This window comes from Amia ocellicauda, chromosome 8 (genome assembly GCF_036373705.1).
Source record: "Amia ocellicauda isolate fAmiCal2 chromosome 8, fAmiCal2.hap1, whole genome shotgun sequence".
NCBI lineage: Eukaryota > Metazoa > Chordata > Actinopteri > Amiiformes > Amiidae > Amia > Amia ocellicauda.
The window spans coordinates 38347194-38371464 of NC_089857.1; the positions used below are offsets into that span (position 1 = coordinate 38347194).

The following is a 24271-nucleotide window of genomic DNA, read 5'->3' on the forward strand; positions in this document are numbered from 1 at the left end:
AAAGCACAGGTGTACACATTTACAAAACTATTAGTGCTTCAGTTTCCCCCCAGTAGCGATCAATCCTGAGCAAGGCTTTTCTTTTTGTGGCCTCACTTTGTTTTGCAAAGCCAGCTCACGAAAAAGGTCGGGTGTGCAGAAGAAATAGCATTAGAATATATACTACTAATTAATAATTCAATTAAAATCCGCAGAAGAGAGAGTGTGCATGTTTTGAACTGGTCACTTAAATCTCTTCTCTAACTTGGAAACGGGGATGACATGTGACTGGGATCAAATCAAATAAAAGCACTGTCAATTTATTTTCATTATAAAGGGGTCTCCTATTGAAATCGGTTATTCTTTGTTAATGAATAACATCGATAGACTTGAAACGTTGACCAGGGACATGTCTGAACAGGTGCTGTGGGAGCAGAGAGAGATGAGGAGAGGACAGGGGGGATACATTCATTTTCCTCTCGGTTGTACAGACAGATTTAACTGCAGCAGGACTTATTTGACATTAGCAAGTCTGCAGATGTATGATATGAATCTCTAAGGACGATAATAATTATACAATTACTATAAAGTAGGCTATTAATAATGAAATACTCGGGGCATGTTAGGACTAGGCCTACATAAACAAAGGGAACGTGCAATGGCTTTAATAAATGGTAAGTCTATCAAAAATGTAGCCATTTCTCCTTTTCTTGCAAATCTTTCTCGAGTGGATACACTGAATATTGTCTCCAGGCTTTACACGAATTATAAGATATTCGTAAAGAAAGCATTTAAGACACTTAAACTGTTACTCTTTGGGGAATTAGAAAGTTCAATTGGCATCCTTACTTATGGAGTCCAGTGATGGCGGGTCCTGATGCATGTTTGAAGAGAGCTGCGGAATTACAGACCATCCGAAGAGAAAACGACATTAAAGAAGAACTGGAAGAAATAAGAAACAGAGTCTCATTGGTAAGATAACCCCCCCCCATACACACTTTATTAAGTACCTCATATTCATAACGTTGTGTAGCATTGCAGTATTATCTTTTAATGTTCCAGGCAATACGTGACTATGAAAGAAACAGTGATCCTGTTCAAGAAAATCTATCAAGTTCAAATATGGAGTTTGCAGAAGATCTGGTAAGATTTTGTATTATTATCTTATGATGTGTAAGTTAGGGATGTGAAAGATCATGTCAATGCACTTGGTTTATTTTCTGTCAGAGCAAAAGTTATTTAAATTCATGCTATAAACTGTGAAATTAAACGTTTTTCGGGTTTCTTTGCAAAACTAGGATTCTTTTTATGTCCCCTTTATACACAAGCATGCAATGCATTCTTTCCAATGCTGGGCTAACATGCCTGTGTGTTTTCAATGGCGACATGCATTTGCAGAACAAGCTAGAGGACCTTTTGAAAGACTCGTCAAAGAGAAGCAAATACAAGAACAAAATGTCAGTGTTTATCATTGGCTACCAAAATACATGCAAACAGAGAAAGCGAATTCTAGAACAGCTTTTGAAGATAAAACCTTATATGAGATTCCTCCGTCACACTTGTTGGATCATTTTGTATTGATTTTATTTGATTTTATTCTTAGTTACATTGTTTAACTATATCAGGACTTTGCCTAGGTGTGTGGTGTTGCATATATATCTGGACTTCATCAAAACATCAACCCCCCTTGCCAAATGCAAATTAACAAATTGATGGCAAGTATATATGAGGAAGAAGGAACAATCCTGTGTAAAACAAAAGCTGGCATTAAGTATTGGAATTTAAGTTTCCAATATGGGTCAAGGCTTTGGTTTGATCCAAGCCACAATCCAAGTGTGTTTCTTTCACACTTTACCATCATATAAAAGAAAAGTAGCATTTAACTTCTGTCGCCGCAGACGTTCCTTTTAAAAATGTGGTTTTTTGTAAAGCAATCAAAACAACATTCTTGATGTTTAGAGATGTGGTGATGGGTTATGATACCCCACACCCATAAAACTCCTCCTGTAAGCAGGAGACACAGGCTCACCTTGTAATAGAGTAAACACTTTCATGATTAAATATTACATATTTTCTATTTCGCTAAATATATACTACTTTTCAGTTGTGTTTTACTTAAATGTGTATCATTGCAAAATCAAGAGGAAACTCAATTAAGTTATTTTAAATGTTTTAAAAGGGCTTTCTAACAGACACACTAGTTTGATACTTTTTACTGAAGTTATGCTTCAAGCTTCTTTGCCTTTCTGCTGCAGTTTTTTGTTAGGAGCCTGGCGCTTTCTTCATCTGAGGAAGAAAGAGCATTGGAAATTACAGATGGTGAATTTGAGGAAGTAACTACAAGGGTATGCCTATCACAAATTAAAGCTGCTTGACATTATTCTATAGATACAAAGAACATTGCTTCAAAAACTGATTATTGACATCTGCTGCTTCTTTTTTAGGTGAACAAGGCTATTCATTATGCTAAACAGACCGAAGAACGATTAGCTAACCTGAACCAGGATATTTTAAACTACATGAATAACATAATTTCAGCTCAAGAAGACAGCTGGTATTTGTATGCATCTACTCTTTTGGGAATATATACAAAACAATCTGTATTTTTGTGATTTGTACCTTTAAATGACCTGTATAACTTTATTTTGGTAATATGTATTGGTGTCACTTAGTTTTATAATTTTGTCCAGCTTTGAAAAACATTTTACTTTCACTGTGTGCGAACATTTGTTCACAAGAGATTATTTGTGTGCAAGTCTTGGACAGGCAGATTTGAGTATTTGTGAAACTGTTTAATTCAGAAACGGAGATTAGAGATTGTATATTTGCTTGGGTGGAGAACTGATCAAATGACAGCAATGGATTTAAATTAGGTATACGTTTTTTTTGTTTTTTTGTGTGCTTCCTTTGTATATTACCAAAATATTTCCCAAACAGCATGTTGGATATTAGGAAGCAGTAGTAATGTACATGTTAATCATTCTAAACATAGAAACCCTAGGCAGGTAGGGTGTTTTTTAAACTGTCATTAGGTAGTACTGGATCTCATTACAACTTGAATATAATGAATTGTTGAAAAACATTTTTTGTAAAAAGGAGGAAAACATGTACAATTAAATTCTTTAGCTTTTGCCAGAGCAGAAAATCATGACAAAAATAAATTGGCTACCTTCAAAATGACATTTGTGCCCCCTTTACATGCAAGTTTGACATTTTAGTTCCTTTATTTGTCTTTGTTGTACTGTACATTAAACCATGTATATAAGGTGAGACTTTATTCCCCATTATGTTTGAAGAATCTTGGCGCGGTAGTTTCATTTTTGCCTCTGCGGTGCATTTCCTGTCCTGATTGAAAAGTTGTATTTTTCAGGAAAGGGAGAAAACTGGAAAAGTCATTACACCAAGTAAAGGCAGAGATAACTAATTTAACGGAGATGTTAGATTCAGCCCAGAAAGGTAGGCTGCTGTTATCTGAACAATTTGAATTATTTGAGGCTGTTTTTGCTTGACTGAATGTCTCTGCTCCTTCAGTGTTTGAATGACATACAAAGGTTGTTTTCTTAAACTTGAGGTGCATCCACTTATTGGATTGCTAAAATTGCATTATTTGAGTTGCTACTGATTTACAATTTGGAAACCCTTTTCTTTTATACTATGGAAGTAGGTTTTAGTTTGTTATCCTTCTGTCACATATTCTATGTTGTGTGTGTGTGGGTTATGTGAATATGTAACATGAAAGTATGTTTATCTTGAGTTTGTGTTGTAAAACTGATAAAAGTGATCTGCTTTAAAGAATAATTGTATTGGCATGAGACATAAGAGCATGATCTTTGTCAAACTGGCACCTAATTATTAGTGCCTCTTGCCCTTTTCGGTTTATGATGTCACGGGAAAGAGCCACTGAATGGTCTGGCCTAGTATGACTGAATAATTAAATAAACTCTGGGACAAAAACATACAGTAAAGCCTCACTAGATGTTTTAGATACCTCAGTATTTCCCTATTGAAAAACATGATGCATTACATAATTTATAAAAAACCAAGCAATAGTGTTTTTTAGTTTTGAAAGTCCAGATTGAATTTTGTTTTTATCTCCAGCAAACTAAAGTGTTAACTACAAATACAAGCCATCCACAGTATTGCTAATGTTCACTAATGACGATTACGCCTTAAAAATGGCAACATGAAAGTCCTGCAATTATAGGAAAAGCTACTAAATTGGTAGAAGCTATAAAATATGCCTTGCCATCCAATAGACAATGATATGTTTACCCATTCTTTAATTACTGTCTTGTGATTATTGTACTTCCTTGTCTAGATCAATGCGCAGCAATTGTTTTCTAACCGTTATTGACTCCTTTGCAAAATTTTCCATTTTAATCATATTGAACATATGCAGTCTATTAAGTTTTATGTTTGCAGGAAGTTGATAGCTGTGATGTGTTGTTATGTAACGCCTCACTACAGAGGTGATTAGCTTTATTGTAATGTTTGCTCTTGCAGACTTGGAAGAAAGGGATCGGAAGATAAATGAGCTACTAAAACTCACTGAAGTGAAGAAGATAGAATGCCTACACTACAAAGCCGAAACCAAAGATATTATGGCACTGCATGTCTTTGAAAATGGTTATTGGTAATACATCAGTGACATTTATTTCATGTTTCTTGTTTTTAAGTTAGTAGTTTAAATGCAATATGCATGTATGAATTCAGAGAAAGGGGGGAACAAATTCTGTGTAATGTCCTGGTTCTATATCAGAAGTTAATTTATACAACACATGGTTAATATTTAAAGAAATGTCTGACTTTTTGTAGCTATAGAAATGTAAATAGTAACAATAATGTATTATTGTATTATTAACACTTTGATTATTTTATTAAATTTGACTTCAATGGCAAAAAATATTTACAATAGCAATAACTAATGTCGGCTTATTGTTTGACAGAGGAATCAATCTACCCGAGAGCTACTGCTGTGAGCTGATGATTGACAGATGGGTCAAACTGATTTGGTCCAGGGATACTGTCATCCTAATAGACAAGGGCTCAAATCAAAACTTTAAACCACTTGCCAATTGGAAATTAGAAACCCTACTGCGGTGCAAAGCAACAGTCCTTAAATGTTCTTGTTTTTCTTGATTAGAGGAATATGGACATTTTACGAGAGAAGATGGAATCCGACAAACTGCTTTCTGAAAGACAGCTTGAAACCCAGATTGAAGAACTGAGAAAAACGCTTCAGACTGCCCTTGAGGAAAACAAGGGCCCTTTACCTAATTCTTTCCAAACCAAGGAGGTAGGAATCAAAATAAAACAACCTAAAAACAACATTTTTAAAACTCTGTTTGTTTGAGTTTTCCGAGTTAAATTACTTAGGGATCAAGAAACATTTTCGAACAGGTTCTTGCTTTGACTGAATTTTTTGGTAAAGAACAAAAGTATTTTTCTTGCTAGTATTACAGCCATATATATTTGTTTTAAATCATAAGAGAAATATATAACGCCAGTTCTCCAAAACTCAATAGTATGATTTATTTTATACCTGAATCCAATGATACTACAATTAAGCCACAAGAGGGTGCTATTGTATTTTGTATTTTCTATTAATGACTTTTCTTACCATCCATCATCATCATTTTATTAGATATTCTAAAGGGCTGCTATTTTTTCCCAAAACCAGGAATTTAGCTGTATTTGTTACATTGGCCTGGCTTTCCATGTCTTTGCCAGCACAATGTAATGGTTGTACAGCTTTTTACACATAATGTTTTAAATCTGCTACAGACTTGCAAATAATAAACTCATTCAGAATCATTTTAATGTATTTATTTCCTGTTGATAAATAACAATATCTGTCTCCAGAGGCAGTTGTAAAGGAAAATTGAATACATTGTCATGGTATTTTGAATATCTGTATTGATCACAATTCTAAAATGTGTGTTTTGCAGATGAAAGCTGTCCTTTCTGACCATCTTAAGTGTGAGAAGAACAGTGGAAGAGGTACAATTAAAATATTCAAAGGTTATTGATATATTAGTGAACATTTATTTTGGCTGAAGATTAAGTTTCTCTCTTTTTGCCTTTTTTGTGCTGCTACTTTTTGTCATCTTTCACTACTAGACACAACATCTCCTTAAAATAGGGTTTCTGCAAAAATTCCTATGTTAGCATCTCGTTCTTTTTCATTGGTTATCTCTGCAGATAATTAAACAATTAATGTGAAGCCTATCATTTGTTTTTCACTTTAAATTTTAAACATCTTTGCCTACCCATCCATAATACAAAAATTGTAATCCTTTCATCTGAGGCAAAAATTAAAAGCATCTTCACAGATTATGAGCCGCTTCTGGCAATACTACCGAATGCAACAGTGCTGAATGATTGATTTATAAGCATGTTTTAGCCTCAGGTCACATTATTTAACACTTTCACAGTCACCTGGCTCTGCATAATAAATGATGATTTGCCTTGATTCAGTAGTGGTTAACTTAAATATATTACACATGTATTCATCCAGAAGAATTAAAATACTTAAATTCTTTGAGCATGAAGGCAATATTCTGTGTACCAGTCAGAATCAGGGTACAGCTGCCAAAGCAAAGCTGCCTGCTGCTGCTATTTGAAACACAAGATAGTGCTGCTGCCATTAAGAATGATACTCCACATAGTTGGAAGCATTTTTTTAAATATATATAATTGTAAGCTAAAGATTAATGTTGTGCCAAGGAGGAATACATTAACAGAGAGAGGCAGGGTTTGTAGGCTAAGATAATACATTGCTTTCATTAAAAAATAATCTGCATGGAGTCTGTCCACTAGCACGGGAAACCCGTCAGCTGTCAACATTATCTGAAGAACAAGGGAAAGCCACTATATTTTAATCACTGGCGTTTGTCAGGAACGTAAAACAGTTAGCTTCCCACAAATCAACAGACATGTATCCTGATAACACCCCGAGTTTGAAATACCTGGCCCCCTCCCCCCGCGAGGCTCCGATTGCAGTGTGATCAAAGCAGGAATAATTGTAAGGGATTCATGCGCTGTATTGGGTCTAAGGTGTCTGGCTCCCTCCTGCACTGAGGACAGTGCACCAGTGAGTGGAAGTTAGACGTGATTTATAGCAGTTGCTCCTCACAGACTTGACTTTAAAGCACTGTACTTTATAAAGCGCACTATATTGCTACTACATCATGAAGCCCTCCCCAGGCATTGTCATAAATATGAATTTTATCAGAGCGCAGATAAAACACCCAGTTGCCTAAATGCACTGCTTAGCGAAAAAGAAAAACTAACCAGAAATATGTATTTATTTATTTATTTATTTATTTTCCCTCTCTCTCTCTCTCTTTCTCCTTGAGAGCTTTTATACTGACACATACAGACACACCACCTCAGACTGGTATGATGTGTAACTATTTATTCAAGAGCTGGGGACATGGCACGTGTTATGAAAACAAAATGCAGGGTGCCCAGCTTACACTGGTTAATTATTTGAACAACATGCAATAGACAGTTAAATGTTTAACTACTATTTAGTTTTGGTCTAGATGTTCACATTACAAGTATTTTGTTTGGAAGAGAAATCCACATAAGCCAAAATAGTTGAGGGGTACTGCAGGATTTGACAGGAAAGAAATATGTCTTCATGTAACAAATAGACACAATAGTCAGGGATAAAGATGTTAAGCGGTGTTGAGGAGCAAGCAGTCATTGTATTATGCTTACATTGAACTATAATGTGGAACAGTTATCACAGATAAGATATTTTAAATACCACAAGACAGACATCAGTAGGATGAGGCATGCCTATGATTTATAATACCCCACCCCGCTGCTCTGTGATGACGGGAATTGATAACCCTAGAAAAGTAAATAACTAACTGTTATAGTAATTAATAATTATAATAATAATTATACTAAGTAGCTGGTCAGGTATGTGACTTGTAATTGATTATGATGAATACTTAACTTCCACAGATATTAAGGTAATTGAATAATAATGTGAAAAAATCCTGTTTCAGAAAATGTTCATGCCTTTGCCAAGTTTTTCCACAGGAACCTAAAAGAGCCATTTCTTTCTTTCTGTTGTGGGATGTGTCGATGTGCACATTTTGTTTCTACCTGTGTCTTCCACATGATTCACTGATGTGCTGTCTCGCTCTTGTACGTGCAGATTATTTATTTTTCAAGTGAAACTCTGGGCTTTTACCTGGAAGTGTACAGGAAAATCTAAGTAGTCCCCCATGCCATCTCATCTTTTGCTATGATTCAGCTTTGAGAAGTCATTTTAGATTCTATTGTTCACTGAACATTACAGGGCAAAACAAAAGGCAAAAATTAGTTTAAAGGAAAATGTATATCATGTAAACTGCTTCTTTAATGTTGCACCTTGTTTTTATCAATGAAAGTATCCATGCCCTATATTTTTACTCCTTTATATGTGTCTTATATTTTTGATAGTTCTCTCGGTTTTTTTTTTTATAGTTTTTTGAACATTCAAATATAACCCAGATTGTCATATAAATTCAGTTCAACAGGTGCATAGTGATATATTTTCACAGGAAAAAATCCTAGCCTTCTATTTTCCATTAGGAAATTGTACCCATCTATCTGTCTGCAGTAATACACAAAGATATCTCTCGAAAATGATGACATGTTCTAAGTGACAAACTTTCCTTATGATCCCTTTGTCTGCCTTCCTATTTTCTTAAATATAAACTGAAAAGCATCTCAAGGGAATTTTCAGTTTTGGATTCCAGGGTACAATCTACATAAAACTTTGATCTCAGTCAAATCTGAAAAAATGCACAGTGGAGGTTTGTAAGGATATGTTATAATTGTATGTTTTCAATTACAAAGGGGACAGTATAGAGCCTGTTTAATGATAGTCTGCTGAATGGTTAAAAGCACACAAGACCCTAATGGGTATCATTCCAAGAATTTGAAGACGAGGCCGAACAAAGCATAAATCAATGTAAAAACAATCAGAGTCGCTGCTTCACTACCTGATAGCAGGCCGGGACTCATCTTCTTAATTAATTCTGAGTTCAAACACGTTCCTCATTTTCAGCAAGCAGTCTTGTCAATATAGCATCCAAAAATTTGACTCTGCTGTGTGTGAATATGCCTGTAATTTTGTAATAAATACTTATGTAAATGTTTTTTTTTTTTTTTTTTTTTACACTTCCAATACCTGTCCTCAACAAATCATTAGCTGGACATAAAAAAATATTTTCTCCCTGAACTCCATTGTGATGCAGAGAGAACCTGAGATTGGTCTTTTTTGTCACTTCCACCCTGAATTCAAAATATTTTAGATCTCTATTCTTTGCAGTGTTTTCCCAGATACACTTTAGATTCAAATGCAAAATTGAAAATGGTTCTTTGCCAGAAAGAATACCTTGATTATTATTAAGTTCTAATAAAATTTGTAATAAATAGTATATGTAATTAAATCAGTATGTGAAATTAAATGTTTGTTCTACATAAACTCGGTAATTCAGCAGCTCAATTTCACAGTTTCATAATTAATACATACCTGTGTGGACTGGAAGGGTGGGATAAGACAGCAACTCCCACGAGTCCAGATCCAAAGCTACTAAGAAATGAAATGCAAAAATCACAACTGATTATACTCGTCAATTAAAATGTATTTGCCGTATCATAATATAATTTACAGTTAGTTATGGGCAGTTAATGCATTTACTGATGGCAACCTGAAACTCAAATGGAAGATACATTCTAGATGTTTTATGGATTTCATTACATTTGTACATGCAACTTTTTCAATGATTCTGACAGTTTCAGTTTTAAACGCACTTAAATGATAATATCCAATATTTTCTGGTGGGTCACATAACAAACCCCACAACAACAACTATATAGTGACAGTTCACAAGCTTGAACATTAAAGATGAAAATAAATAGTTATCTATCAACAGAAAGCTTTGGTCATAAAGTCACGAATGACCTGCCTTTGAAATGAGTCAGAGTGGCTTAGCACTTTTTTCATTTTTTTGCCTCTCACCTTTCATTGAGAATGAGTATTTCATTTTGATCACTTGATTGGCTGCTTTGGGACTCTTTAAAATACTAAAATACTTGAAATCCTATACAAATCTAATCTGTCCTATCATTAATCATGTGCCTAGGGTATTATTGTTGTTTTTTACACTGAAGGATGCCATTAAAAGTTGTGAAAATTAATTGGTGCCATCCAAAGTAATGGCTACTCTTGACATATTTTCAGAAATTTAAAGAAAAATTATGGATAGGTAAATCCTTGTGGAATTTTTATAGACGGCTTCTGCTATTGTTTATTGCAAATGTTATTACTTTGATCTATTGCCCTATCATGTTTTGTCTGTACAGGCTGCCATTTTGAAGCACCGAACAAATAAGGGCTGTGGATAGCGAGCTGCTTATTTGGGTTTCCTATAAGAACGAGTATTGCATCAATTTGATTTTCATTTAAAAATATTTATAGTTATGTACTTTTAATACATTTTAACTCTTGCATTTCTCCCTCAGGGTATTATACCCTTTTTTATACACTCTGCACACAGTTTAGCGTGCAGATTACCATTTAAGATCATGGATGGTATTTTAGTTTACTTTTTGGAAGAACTAATGAGCTGATCTTATTTTTACCACTATTAATAGCACATCTAAATAAATACATTTCACAGCTGGGTTAACTGTCAAAGTAGTTGCACAAGCAAGGGCCAATAATTTACCAGAGATGAACATGTAGGCAAGAGGAATGATTACTGGCTTCCAGCAAAGGGAGAAATCCAACCAATTGTTTTCTGTAAATCATCAAACAATGATAAACATTGTCATAAAGAGACCCTGTACAGTAAAGAAAAAAAAATGTACAGAAATACACATTACAAAGAGCATGACAACTATGCTGAGGATATTCTTGTTTCTTTTTAGATGACGATGAAACTAAAGTGTTTCTTAAAAAGCTGAAAACTTCTTTATCAGGGTCGAGTGAAACGGAAAATGAATCCCCAGATCTAAAGGTAAGAAAAAATCTGTTAAAGTTTCAGACTGTTGAGTACCTTTTTTGAACTTGTAAAGGATAAAACATGCACACATATATTGTTTTGTGTAAAGCTTACTGCCCTGTCACATACAAAGGGGGGCCAGGAGTGGAACATTTCTAAAAAAAAAAAACATTTAAAGGCTGTTGAAATTAACATTGTTGGTATTATATGCCTTTGTTCATCATTGAAATTGTATCTCATTAAGATTTACTTTTTTTATTTATTGAACATCATTTAAAGAGCCACTGTGTATGAGCAGATAAAAAGGACATTTGATACTATGATTTTTTTTAAATTGCTGTTTAACTAAAATTCTAGTTTTTGCTTAGAAAAGCATGTATCGACAGTTTGATTTATCCTTTATGCACAGCTATTGAAATCCCATATGTCACCATGACATCATGGGCTTTTTGCTGCTAGCTTTGACAGGAGGGGAGGAATGAAGTATTATTTTTCATTGTTAATGCCATAATTAGACTTCTGCCACACAGTGATTTCCAATATACTAATTTGTGATTTGAGAAGAGAAATTGCTTTTGTATATAACTACAAGTTAACATTTTGAAGCACTAGACAATTTTTATGCATTATTTTAACAACTCGCATTTTAATGTATTTACATTTGTAGGCAATGCTGACATTTATATATGAATGGGGGGTTGATATTTCATATTGCCATAGGTATTTTCTTTTAATTCATTAATTAGTAAAGTAATTTAAAGTTATTTGTAGTTAAAGTCTATGCATGCTTCATGCATGAACACTTAAACCAATACTGATCAATCAAGCTATTAATGTAACTGGATGAGAGGGTTACATTATCTTGCTATAGTATTTGGACTATACAAGAATGTGGACTTTAACCATCATGAAAATTGTGTCCTTCCATCAGCACAGCCAAATTCATGTTTAAACAAAAAATAAGAGATTCCCACTCGGTATTTCAACTTTAGTTACTTAGAGTTTAGCAGTTTTTATTAGAGAGACTCACATTTTCACAGCCTTACAACCAGACTTTATTTCAGTGTATGAAAAGAAATGCAGATACACTCTGTTCATCTGTACAATATTGGCAGATAATTGAATAATGAAAACGGTATCTTTTGTTTACCAATTTAAATACAGTACTTTGATTTTCTATAATTCAATCTAATATTAACCAGCAGTAGTCATACAATGACACACATTTAATCCCTTTGCTTCATAACTTTAAATGCACAATGAGTACTCCTTCCATAGATCTGACAAATTTACATCACAGCTGCAATATAAGGATTTTGGCACTGACAATATCAGTTGACCAGCTAAGCTTTGCATTCTGTATCAGTATGCACACAGATCTATCTTCATTAACAGTATATGAACATTGATTTGTTTCTGTAATATGTAACCCAATACAAATTAAAATGTCATAGGTATTTGTAATTAAATCATAACGCCAGGAAATAGATAAGATTCCCATTTCACAGTAGTTTGATCCATTTCAGGTTTACAAGCTGCAGACTATTATATTATTCACTATGGATTGCTGAGTAGCAAAATAATGATAATGTATTATATATGATATAAAACAGTGCCTATAGAAAGTCTACACCCATTTTCAAAATGTTCACCCTTTTGAGCCTGAATTTCAAAAATGATTTATTATTGATATACACATTCTACCTTGCAATTTCCAAGTGAAAAACAAATTCTAGAAATGTAAATTAATTATTAAATAAAAACTGATTCACATGATTTCATGATAAATTAATTGGTTCCTATAGGTCCCCTTGGCTGCATAGTTCATTTCAAAGCTAAGACTTTGAAAGGCACAGATCAGGGGATGGTCTTAAATATCCCTTGGAGCACAGTCAAGATCATTATTAAGAAGTGGAATGTGTATGGCATCACCAAGACCCTGCCTAGATCAGGCCATCACTCCAAACTGGATGACCGATTGAAGCGCGATATATACTTCTGCGTAGATACGTGTAACTTAGCTTAGCGACACAGGGCCGGGGTTTCTGGGTAAGCGTGGCCCACAGAGAGTCACAGAGGAGCCGATGCATACTCCTCTGAAATCTCAACAGCGCGTTGCGCATCTCTGCGGTCCTGTGCGTCAAGCAGGCGCTGATTGGTTGAGCAGGAGATTCTGGGAGCTGCAGCCAATCGCTCAGTGCTGGGGCGACTGGTGTACGATGTGGCTGTAAGCGCTACAGCAGGCTAGATAAACGGTGTGGTGCTAAGAAAGTGTTTAAAATGCATCTCCTCATTCACTAAATGATTTTTTCACACTATACTGGCCTGGACATGTGTAGAGGTTTCACAAAACTATGGGGCGCAGTTTGTGTCATTCATAATTTCGTTCACATCATGTTTGGTGCAAACCCAACATAGCCCAGCACCCAAAGAACACTTTTGCTTCTGTCAAGCATGCTGGTGGCGGCATCATGTTATGGTGATGTTTCTCATCAGCAGGAACTGGGGCACTTGTCAGTATAGCAGGGAATGTGAATGGAACACAGTATTGAAAAGTCCTTGAGGAAAACCTGGAAGACAGCTGAAACTGGGATGGAAGTTTACCTTTCAGCAAGACAATGACGCAAAGCAAACCGCTAAAGTTACAGTGGGGTGCCTAAGGAACAAAAAGGTAAATGTCCTTGAGACACCCAGTCAGAGCCACAACGCAAATCCAAATGAAAATGTGTGACATAACATGAAGATTGCTGTTCATCAGTGCGCCCCAAGGAACATGGTGGTGCTTGAACAGTTTTGGAAAGAAGATTGGTCAAATATTCCCAAATCTAGATGTGCAAAGTTGGTAGAGATCTATCCCAACAGACTCACAGCTGTAATTGCTGCCAAAGGTGCTTCTACCGAGTATTATCTCAGGGTGGTGGAGACTTCCAGTTATGATATTTCAGTTTTGTATTTTTAATATAATTGTTTTCACAATAAAAACATTTCCCCCTTTCATAGTGTGGAGTATAGTGTGTAGATAAGTGGAAAACAAATCTTAATGTAAATGCATGAAACTCTGAGGCACTGATACAGCAAAATGTGTGTGTAAAGTGGGTGTAGACATACAGATATAGTATAGACACTGTATATGAAAGTGATATATATTGCATTTCTGCTGTATCTGAATAATTTAAACCAACACTAACAGCTAGTAATGCCTGAAATGGAGTAAACTTATATTCAATGTACTAGAAACTGTATGTAATGAGATGAGACATGCAACTGTTGATATTTGATATTCTCCTATCATAGCACAATGTCTAAACCACAGTTAAGTTAGGACTGGAATTTATAGTCTTAAACAAGTGCCATTGTCTTTATGTACATTTGGTTTGTTTTCTGTACATGTAACCATTTGTTAGTAAGAGGCATTACAATTTAGTGTGACAAATTAGGCTAAACTTTTTATCTCTGGTTGTTTGCACACATACTGATTGGACTACTTTTTCTTCTAAAGATTGCCTAGGAAGATAAATGAACAGAGGGAGCAATTAGGGTAGGAAAAAAACTAAAGATTGGCTGACATGATTTAAGTTTACCACTAAGGCAGTTTGTCATTTTGTCTCTATAGTCTCTATCAGAATTGACTAAAACCGTAAACATAAATCATTATCTTAATTTATTTCACCAAACTGTGGCCTGTGGAGAGGATTTCATTTTTTTCTGTGATGACCTCGGGGACTCAAGGAGTCACTGTAAACTTTTTATTTTATTTATTTTTTATCTGGGAATCAATGTAATTAGTAGCAGAGTGTCTTCAAAAGCATATTTTACAGTGGTAGTTACAAGCCTAGTTAGCAATAGCATGCCTGAACTTCACATGAGGGATGCTCACTGCAAATCACCAGTTCAAACCGCATCTTTTGGTAGAATAAGTGAAAAACTTTATTTTTTAAATCGCTTCAGTCCATTTCCATCAGTCTTCACTTCTCTAAGCATGTTTTACTCCAAACACCTCAGCTAAGCAGCTTGTCATCATACTGGGTAATTGCCCATCCCTGATAAACAAGACAGTTGCTGGGACCTCTAGAGATACTGTATGTTTTCTAATATATGTATTTATATATAAAAATATATATATTGAACAACTGCTCCCTCTGTATTCTAAATGGATATAACAGGAATGTAATATTAATGGTGATATAATGCTATTCTGGTGTGGTTTTGTTAGTGGTGTTCTTGTTGTTCTTAGTGTTGAAATACTTTTTTAAACATTGTTGGTACAAAACAAATATATTTCTTAATGATAAGATTGGATTATCTTGTACATTAATGATTTTAATATTACACACTGTAGTGAGACTGCAGCCAAAGTGAGGTTTCATGCAGTCAAGTGAAACTTTTGTTAGTCTGATTTGGGCTTTCCATAATAATAGTATTCCATAGAGCAATACTGGTACCTGATTAAACAACCCACTATCCAATCAAACCTTTTTTTAAAGAATGTTTGGCGTTCCTCGTGTGATAAAGGTTTCTGTTGCCATCAATAACTGTGTTTTATTATTGGAGCAAAGAAGTGTTCTCTGTCAACTTCCTTGCAGAGCAGTTCTACAATGCTATGTGTCTTCATTAAAAAATACATTTTAAAAAACCCAATAATGATAAAAAAAAAAAAAAAAAAAAACTTCTTGTTACTTAGAAAAAAATATGTCTGAGATCTGATGTGCAAGGTACAAAGGTCATGCTGTATTGAATAACAATAAGACTTCCGAGGTTTAAAAGTGATTGCTCTGTGGTGTAACATCTCATTATGACACATGATGGTCATTCTTTCCATTTCATATTGAAATTCTAGCTGTCAGTATTGTATTTTAAAACTTAAAAAAAAATACACAAAATATACACTATTACATACATACACATACTTATTATAAAACAAGCAAGTAATAGTCCATCTTTAATGATCCACTGAAAACCTTCAGTGAGATGGAATGATTTTTTTGGTCCTCATTGCATCTACAGCAGCAGAATAAATTGTTCTGTTTTGTCATTCTCTTCCTCTCAAATGAGAAACTTAAAACATTACTTTTTCCATGGATTATGATAGTCATTTACTTTACAGGCAACAAATGATGCTGTTAACATCTAAACTGCTGAAATTGTTGATTGCTACAATACAAATAGATCTATAAAAACACTAAGGACATTGAAGTCATTGTCTGAAATTAAGTGTCTATTCTTTTGGGCCATAACTGTCGACTCTAGGATGATAAAGGCAGCAATATGCCTTAGGTTTTGATGCCATTTAAATTGGCAAATCTACTTTAAGGACTACAGTGACTTGTTGGCATGAAACCTGTGATTCCTACACTGCATTAACAGAGTATCTTGTCTTGTTAAAATACAGATAAATGTCCTGGTAACAGCATGAGAATCTTGTTAAAATGAGAGAGCGAAGCCTATTGCTCTTTATCTTTTCTGAATTTTCTTCAGCTACACATATATTCATGCTGAATGCTCTAAACAAACAATAAAATACATTAATTGAACAGATATTTTATGGAGGCTATGTATTTTTGTTTTATATTCCTCTCCTTTATATATCTATATATGTGTGTGTGTTTGTTTGTAGCATTGTTGTAGATATATTTAATACGAGTTATATAGGTTTCCTCAATATTTTGATTTCTTAGTGCTTATATGACTGAGCTTGTATATATTGAATCAAATGCTTTCTTGTAGTTTTCAAAGCCCAGGCACAGAGGAAGCTCATACTGTCTGCATCTTCTGATATTTACTTGTATATGATCCATCGTGTTGTAACCACTTCTGAATCCTGCATGGTCTCTTGGTTGGGTGAACTACAGTGTGTCTTGAAAGGGATGTGTACATACTTGGGAATGGGAATAGACTAATAGACCTTTTATTCTTCTTATTTTCTGTCCCCTTTCTTGTGAAGTTGTTGTTAACTTTGACAGAATAATTATTTCAATACCTAATCATTTTATGACAATCTGATTGATCATCAGCCCAGACCTTATGAGTTAAACAATGACATGTAAAGCATGACTTTCCTTAAGCTTGTTGTTTTTGTCTTTGATGCACTTTAGCTCTCGACCCTTTTTCCAACAACAGATCATCAATCCTGAAGTTATTGTCCATACTATGTAAACATGCTTTAGTAGCATTACTGAAGTTTTTATTATTGCTATCATAAAAAAAAATACCAGAAAACTATCTGGCCTTAGAACAGTGTTCTTTTCCAAAAATAAGGTTTAAGTATCCAAAGAAGTTTACCCTGGGGTATAGTAATGTCTGAATAAAGCCAGGCAGTGTTTGTATAACCTCTGCATGCCTGTCTACTTTGAAAGAAGAATTTGAAGTGTGCTGCTTCACAGTACAAAGCTGTAGATATTTCAGTCCATGAAAACAATTTCTGATGCAATAACTTTCTCTATTCTTGTAGTACTGTATTTACACACGCATCATTAAAAACAAAATCCAGATTTTATGTAAATTTTTAATATTTTTAAAACAATACAATTATATTTTAAATAAAACTAACAAGGCTGTCAAACACATATAATAGATGTGATATTTTGTGTCGGCTCGCAGCACAAATTTATTAAAACTAATGATGACAGCATGTTTTAGAAACCTGCCCACAGTGTGTAGTTGTATTTTCCAGTGGCACATGCACAAATGCTTATACTTTGTCATTACACATTTGTAAAGAAGATAATAATCATAATTATACACACATGCTTCATAATTTATTGGCTTGTCAATAATAGATATACACATCTTACAAGTCTTAGGAATTAATTTCCTGAGCACATAACCGATAACAGAAAGGCGTCCTTAACATTTATGCAGGGATTAAGAGTGAGGCCGAGACACAGAAATGGTACAGAAAACTAGTATTTTATCTGTGCATAGATCTTCTATACTCGCGGAATATAAAAGATGCATTAATGATATTACCACCCCCTCTTTTTATCACGCTCGTAATAACTTTATAGAACTATTTGTGGCTTCTCGCTCAGAGGGCAAATAGCATGCAGTGCCTAGAGACATTAGTTTTTTGAAAGTGAAGTTAAACTGATAAATTAGACCTCATTTATTGAACAGCAGTTAGAACCAATCGCCGAGGGAGTCATTTCACACCTTTGAAGACCCTGGTAACTTAATTGGTGATAGTTTGGGGGCTGCAGGAAACATTTAAGCATGTAGCAGCAGGACCACTGTGCAGCATGAAAATGGAGGAGACAAGCTCTTGCTCTGACAAGGGGAGTCGTATATAGATTTTTGTGTCCATTGTTTTCGCTTATTTGTGTGTGCTTTACTCAGTCAATCAAATATAATTGACACCGCTGGGCTCTGTTGTTTCAAGGATGACAGGAGCTAATGCAAGAGAAAAAAGCTGGAAGTAAACTTCTCCCTGAAAGGATATGAAAAGGTTCCTGCCAGGCCTGTGACATTTTTTTCTTCAATTGCATTAATTGATGTAATGGCGAGGAAGAGCAGAAGATGATGGATACTGATTACTACAACCTTTTTTTTTTTTCTTTTTTTTTTTTTTTTTTTGTAAGCCGTTATGATTTAGCTTTAGCATAGAATGTTTCTTAACTCACACGCTTGCACAAAACAACGCACACGCACACGCGGTGCTAGTAAACAAAGCGCCGCTCCCTCTGAAATACTCAAGAAGGAAATGACCTTGAAATCCAGATTTTCATTGGCCGAAGTACACTGTAAATTAAAGTCAGATTCTTCTGGATAGCTGCTTTTCAACCAACTATAAACACCATTAATACAAACAAAAACAACTTTTTGATCCCCTTTTTCAAATGCAGTGTGTAATGAAAAAGCGGTCTGAGGTTTTTTTTGACTGTGATGTTAATGCTGCAGCAAAGTACCAGGAGAGGGAGGCCTTGTTGCTTTGCAATGGTCTAGAGAAGGATTTGTGAAAAAGAAGTACTGTGAGTCAGTCCAAAAACATCTACTTGCATCTGTGGTTCTCTGTTTTACAAGACTTTAAAGATGTTTTCATTAGACTGCCCCTTTCTGAATGCTGTTCTTATTCTGTGATGACCAAAAAAAAAAAAAACATCTTGACTCTTATCATGACTTGCCTTTTTTATGTTTTCACTTATGTTGCTATAATCAGCAATCGCAAAAAGAAAAGGCATTGGATGTCAGATAGTAAGAGGAATCTTATTCAAGCCAGTTTCAGAAGTTAGGAGAGATTCAGTTTAATTATGCATGATGTCATTATGAAACTAAAAAGGTATAATTTTTCTGTGAAATATCAGATTTATGGTTATAGTCTTCTTTAATTAATGCTTTGTAAAATCAAGCAGACTGTGAAGGATCTTCTAATAAATGTAATTGTTCAACTCTTTGGATGGATAGAAGATTTAGATGGATAAAATCACACGTATACAGTGGGGGGAAAAAAGTATTTGATCCTCTGCTGATTTTGTATGTTTGCCCACAGACAAAGAAATGATCAGTCTATAATTTTAATGGTAGGTGTATTTTAACAGTGAGAGACAGAATAACAACAAAAAAATCCAGAAAAACGCATTTCAAAAAAGTTATAAATTGATTTGCATGTTAATGAGGGAAATAAGTATTTGGCCTCTTCGACTTAGTACTTGGTGGCAAAACCCTTGTTGGCAATCACAGAGGTCAGACGTTTCTTGTAGTTGGCCACCAGGTTTGCACACATCTCAGGAGGGATTTTGTCCCACTCCTCTTTGCAGATCCTCTCCAAGTCATTAAGGTTTCGAGGCTGACGTTTGGCAACTCGAACCTTCAGCTCCCTCCACAGATTTTCTATGGGATTAAGGTCTGGAGACTGGCTAGGCCACTCCAGGACCTTAATGTGCTTCTTCTTGAGCCACTCCTTTGTTGCCTTGGCTGTGTGTTTTGGGTCATTGTCATGCTGGAATACCCATCCACGACCCATTTTCAATGTCCTGGCTGAGGGAAGGAGGTTCTCACCCAAGATTTGACGGTACATGGCCCCGTCCATCATCCCTTTGATGCGGTGCAGTTGTCCTGTCCCCTTAGCAGAAAAACACCCCCAAAGCATAATGTTTCCACCTCCATGTTTGACGGTGGGGATGGTGTTCTTGGGGTCATTCCTCCTCCTCCTCCAAACACAGCGAGTTGAGATGATGCCAAAGAGCTTGATTTTGGTCTCATCTGACCACAACACTTTCACCCAGTTCTCCTCTGAATCATTCAGATGTTCATTGGCAAACTTTAGACGGGCCTGTACATGTGCTTTCTTGAGCAGGGGGACCTTGCGGGCTCTGCAGGATTTCAGTCCTTTACGGCATAGTGTGTTACCAATTGTTTTCTTGGTGACTATGGTCCCAGCTGCCTTGAGATCATTAACAAGCTCCTCCCGTGTAGTTCTGGGCTGATTCCTCACCGTTCTCATGATCATTGAAACTCCATGAGGTGAGATCTTGCATGGAGCCCCAGACCGAGGGAGACTGACAGTTATTTTGTGTTTCTTCCATTTGCGAATAATCGCACCAACTGTTGTCACCTTCTCACCAAGCTGCTTGGCGATGGTCTTGTAGCCCATTCCAGCCTTGTGTAGGTCTACAATCTTGTCCCTGACATCCTTGGACAGCTCTTTGGTCTTGGCCATGGTGGAGAGTTTGGAATCTGATTGATTGATTGCTTCTGTGGACAGGTGTCTTTTATACAGGTAACGAGCTGAGATTAGGAGCACTCCCTTTAAGAGAGTGCTCCTAATCTCGGCTCGTTACCTGTATAAGAGACACCTGGGAGCCAGAAATCTTGCTGATTGATAGGGGATCAAATACTTATTTCCCTCATTAACATGCAAATCAATGTATAACTTTTTTGAAATGTGTTTTTCTGGATGTTTTTGTTGTTATTCTGTCTCTCACTGTTAAAATACACCTACCATTAAAATTATAGACTGATCATTTCTTTGTCAGTGGGCAAACGTACAAAATCAGCAGGGGATCAAATACCTTTTTCCCTCACTGTATATTGCTCTTGGAATAACTTTGTCTATTCAGTGAATTGCTATAGATAATTTAACAAACTCAGGTATAACTTTCAGGCAGTGTGAATACTCAGTTTTTATAACTCAGTTTGTGTTTTTCTAGATGGTTGAGTGAAAGCCTTCACTGTGACATTTTTTAAAGCAGCATTTTAAGAGGAGAACATTTTATGGTGTGTCAAGAGAGTGATACAAAAAGGAGCAGAAACTTAACCTGTTTGGAAAGTGTACAGGGATACTGTAAAAACACTACACATTAGTTTACTATGTGTCAATTTTCAAAATTATTAAATTGTATAATAAGTAATTAAGCAAATAATACAGCAAAGTAATGGCATTACAACAATACATATAATTACTATATTGAACATGATACATGTATTTATCAGTTGTATTAATACTACATGCAGACATGCATATATGTATACTATACATACATTAGCTTCATAATGGGGTCACCTGCAAATGTTGTTGAAATACAACTAAGAAATATTTTTAGAGCATTTTATAGCATTTACCTAGCATAATATTTCAGGCCACTGGGTAGTCTAGTGTTCACTTTCAATGTAATTATTTCTTTCTCAGGATTCAGATTTATTCTGGCTGTGTGTTTAGGGTCTTTATCAAAATGTATTCTTGAATGTTTACATTGGAAAATACAAAGTACCTTTTGATTATAGATTATATTTGAAATTTCTCTTCCTGGATCCTGGATATTTATGAAAGACAATGATCATAATATTGTGGCTATTTCCATGTAACCATGGTACCTTTCACTCCTGGACAGTACAATGTCAAGATTTATATTATATCGTGAGATTATATATGATTATATCATAAACGTTTAGCATTGATGCATTCTTCAATAAAATTGGAAAGAACCTTATGGATGAAAGAGATTTATTTTTCATAATATTGACTATATATAAAATGATCTAATCACTAAAGAAAACAACACATTTTAAAGCTGAATAACTGGTTATTGCAGTCCAACAACCTTGACCTCATTGAAATGTTATAGGACGATCTACATAGAAGCGTCTTTGGTTATTGGGATGAATGACCTTCCTAATGTTTTAATCTTTCTAACTTTGTGTCTTTGTCTTACTTTTCGTAGAAACAAACAAGTGAAGCAGCTTGTCATGTGTGTGCTTGTCTTGTTAGACCTGAAGACTTGAGCTCACTGTTTTCATTAATTCTGATTGTGTGCTAAACAGTAATTTTACAGTTGCTCTGTCCCTTGAACACTGTACTTGATTCAGCCAGACTGCTGATTACAGGGTGCCTCCTGAACACGCCCTTACCTTTCCCAGCAAGTTTAGCACTTAAATGCAAAGATATATAAAACTACATTTTAGGTTGGGTCACTGAGGTTTAATATAACATAATATAGCATTCGCCCACATTTCCTTCTCCACGGACAAAGCTTTCTTTGGGACTCCAAGTAATCCACAAAGCATAGCTAGCAATTTCAACTGGTGATCTCGAATCCACCCAACTCACCTTACACACTGTCTGATTAACTTCAATAAGAGTGTTTTATTTACCTAGTCAATGTAGCACTGGAGTTACATAAATCAGCTCCCCATGAGATTCCATATGAATGTAATCTGAAGAAGCTCTTCAGGAATGTTTTTTGAAAAGGGAACTATTATTGAGTTACATTTAATAGTTCAGATCCTTTGTAGGGATATGAATAGGAAACCTTATAGTACAGTGGTTTGGCCTGTAGGCTTGGCTCATGGCCAATTCTCTAGAGCTCTAATGCGCTATAGTCAGTAGAGCAGCCTGCTAATGATCTAGCAGCAATAAAGGTGAAATATAGATTTAGCAGAAATAGAAGACAAAAACGTTATCTTGGAATGATGATTACTTGTACCATCATCTCCCTGCTATATTTGCTCTTGGATTGGCAGGTATGCCATCTAGACGTGGGCTTAGCGAATCCACAGTGCCTCAACTGGCACAGTCACATGGCTTAACGTTAGGGCTGCAATTTATTTCCACGGAGCTGTGGGTTTTATGTTGTTATCTGGATTTAGTTTTTATTTATTGTCACGCGATTGCTCCTTTAACCTATTCTATTGATCTGTGGGTGGCTCCTGGCCAAGCATCAGCTACTCGTCCTAAGGGAGAGAAATAACCAGTCCCAGAAAGCCTCGAAGATTGACTGGATCGTTCGAACCCCAGTGGAATCCTCCTTACACCAGAGCATCATTTAAGTCTATGTTCTTCCATCTACCTTGTTTGCTGTAAATAGCTGCTCATTATGTCGGGTCAGACAAGCGCTGTGTCGTCATGGCTCAGCGGCCGTGAACAGCCTGCCGAGCGCGGGGGGGGAGGCCTCCGGAGGGGAAGAGCCTGTCTCAGGTTCTCAAGCTGTCAAGGTTCTAAGCGACAGTTTAGCTTGAGGGTTTAAAACATTCTGGCAAGACCCCGTTACATCCCTGGCAAATGACTTTTACAGTTGACATTCAGTTTGAAACAAGACAGATGTGGGTGCAGTTTTCTTCAAGTTACCCACAGTCCTGTAAGGTGCAACACACCAAACTCAATTTTATCCATCTTCAGAAGACTGATAGTGTGAGGCAGACCCATTTATTTTGTTTGACACCTACAGAAATATTTTCCTTTCTCTGGAGCTTTTTGATAGTACCCAGTTGACCTTCTTTTAAGTGTTTATTTTCATCACAGTGTGTAGCGTGTTTTTAATGTGCCTAATTAGGAAAGTGAAAATAAGCAGACGGATTTGTAAAAGTTTCAAACTCGTCATAGACAACTCTGTTCTTTATTGTCTGAGCTTTCTGAAAACTTTGCATTTTGGGCAAGGGTGATTAAATACACTGGAAATGTCAATCTTGAAAATTGTGTGTGCTTTAATACGTAATATTCTTCTCAGTAACATATTATGCAATTTGTTGACAGTCCAGTGTATCTCTGTCTAGATGCACATATTTGTTGATGCTTGTTTGAACTCAATAACTATTTTTACCAATATATACAATTCTGAGTGAAATTCAGAATAATTCTTGAATCCAAAAATGACCTACATGCGCTAAACTTTTATGTTATGACTTGACAAGTCCTTTTTATGACCCAAAACACTGTATTCAAAACAAACCAAAGAAAGTGATACACAATTAATGAATTTGAATCCTGCAAACTATTTTGTGAATTTCAACAGGACCCGGCCTGAATGTAAACCTAGCTGTGTGTGGTCCTCCTGTCTGGTGGAGCTATTTTA

The 24271-nt window shown here is 35.6% G+C and overlaps 1 protein-coding gene across 1 annotated transcript in view; it reads left to right on the plus strand.

Annotated features, from left to right (window-relative positions):
• Window positions 1–446: 446 nt before the first annotated feature.
• The window catches only part of LOC136755286 (cingulin-like), a 33197-nt gene continuing 9372 nt past the window's right edge, over window positions 447–24271 (plus strand). The window contains exons 1-10 of the mRNA XM_066711755.1: window positions 447–653; window positions 807–951; window positions 1042–1122; window positions 2235–2324; window positions 2424–2533; window positions 3350–3435; window positions 4483–4612; window positions 5123–5275; window positions 5928–5979; window positions 10918–11006. Coding sequence (XP_066567852.1) covers window positions 5129–5275; window positions 5928–5979; window positions 10918–11006 — 288 coding nt within the window. The 5' untranslated portion in view covers window positions 447–653; window positions 807–951; window positions 1042–1122; ... (3 more) ...; window positions 4483–4612; window positions 5123–5128. The remainder of the gene's footprint in view (window positions 654–806; window positions 952–1041; window positions 1123–2234; window positions 2325–2423; window positions 2534–3349; window positions 3436–4482; window positions 4613–5122; window positions 5276–5927; window positions 5980–10917; window positions 11007–24271) is intronic.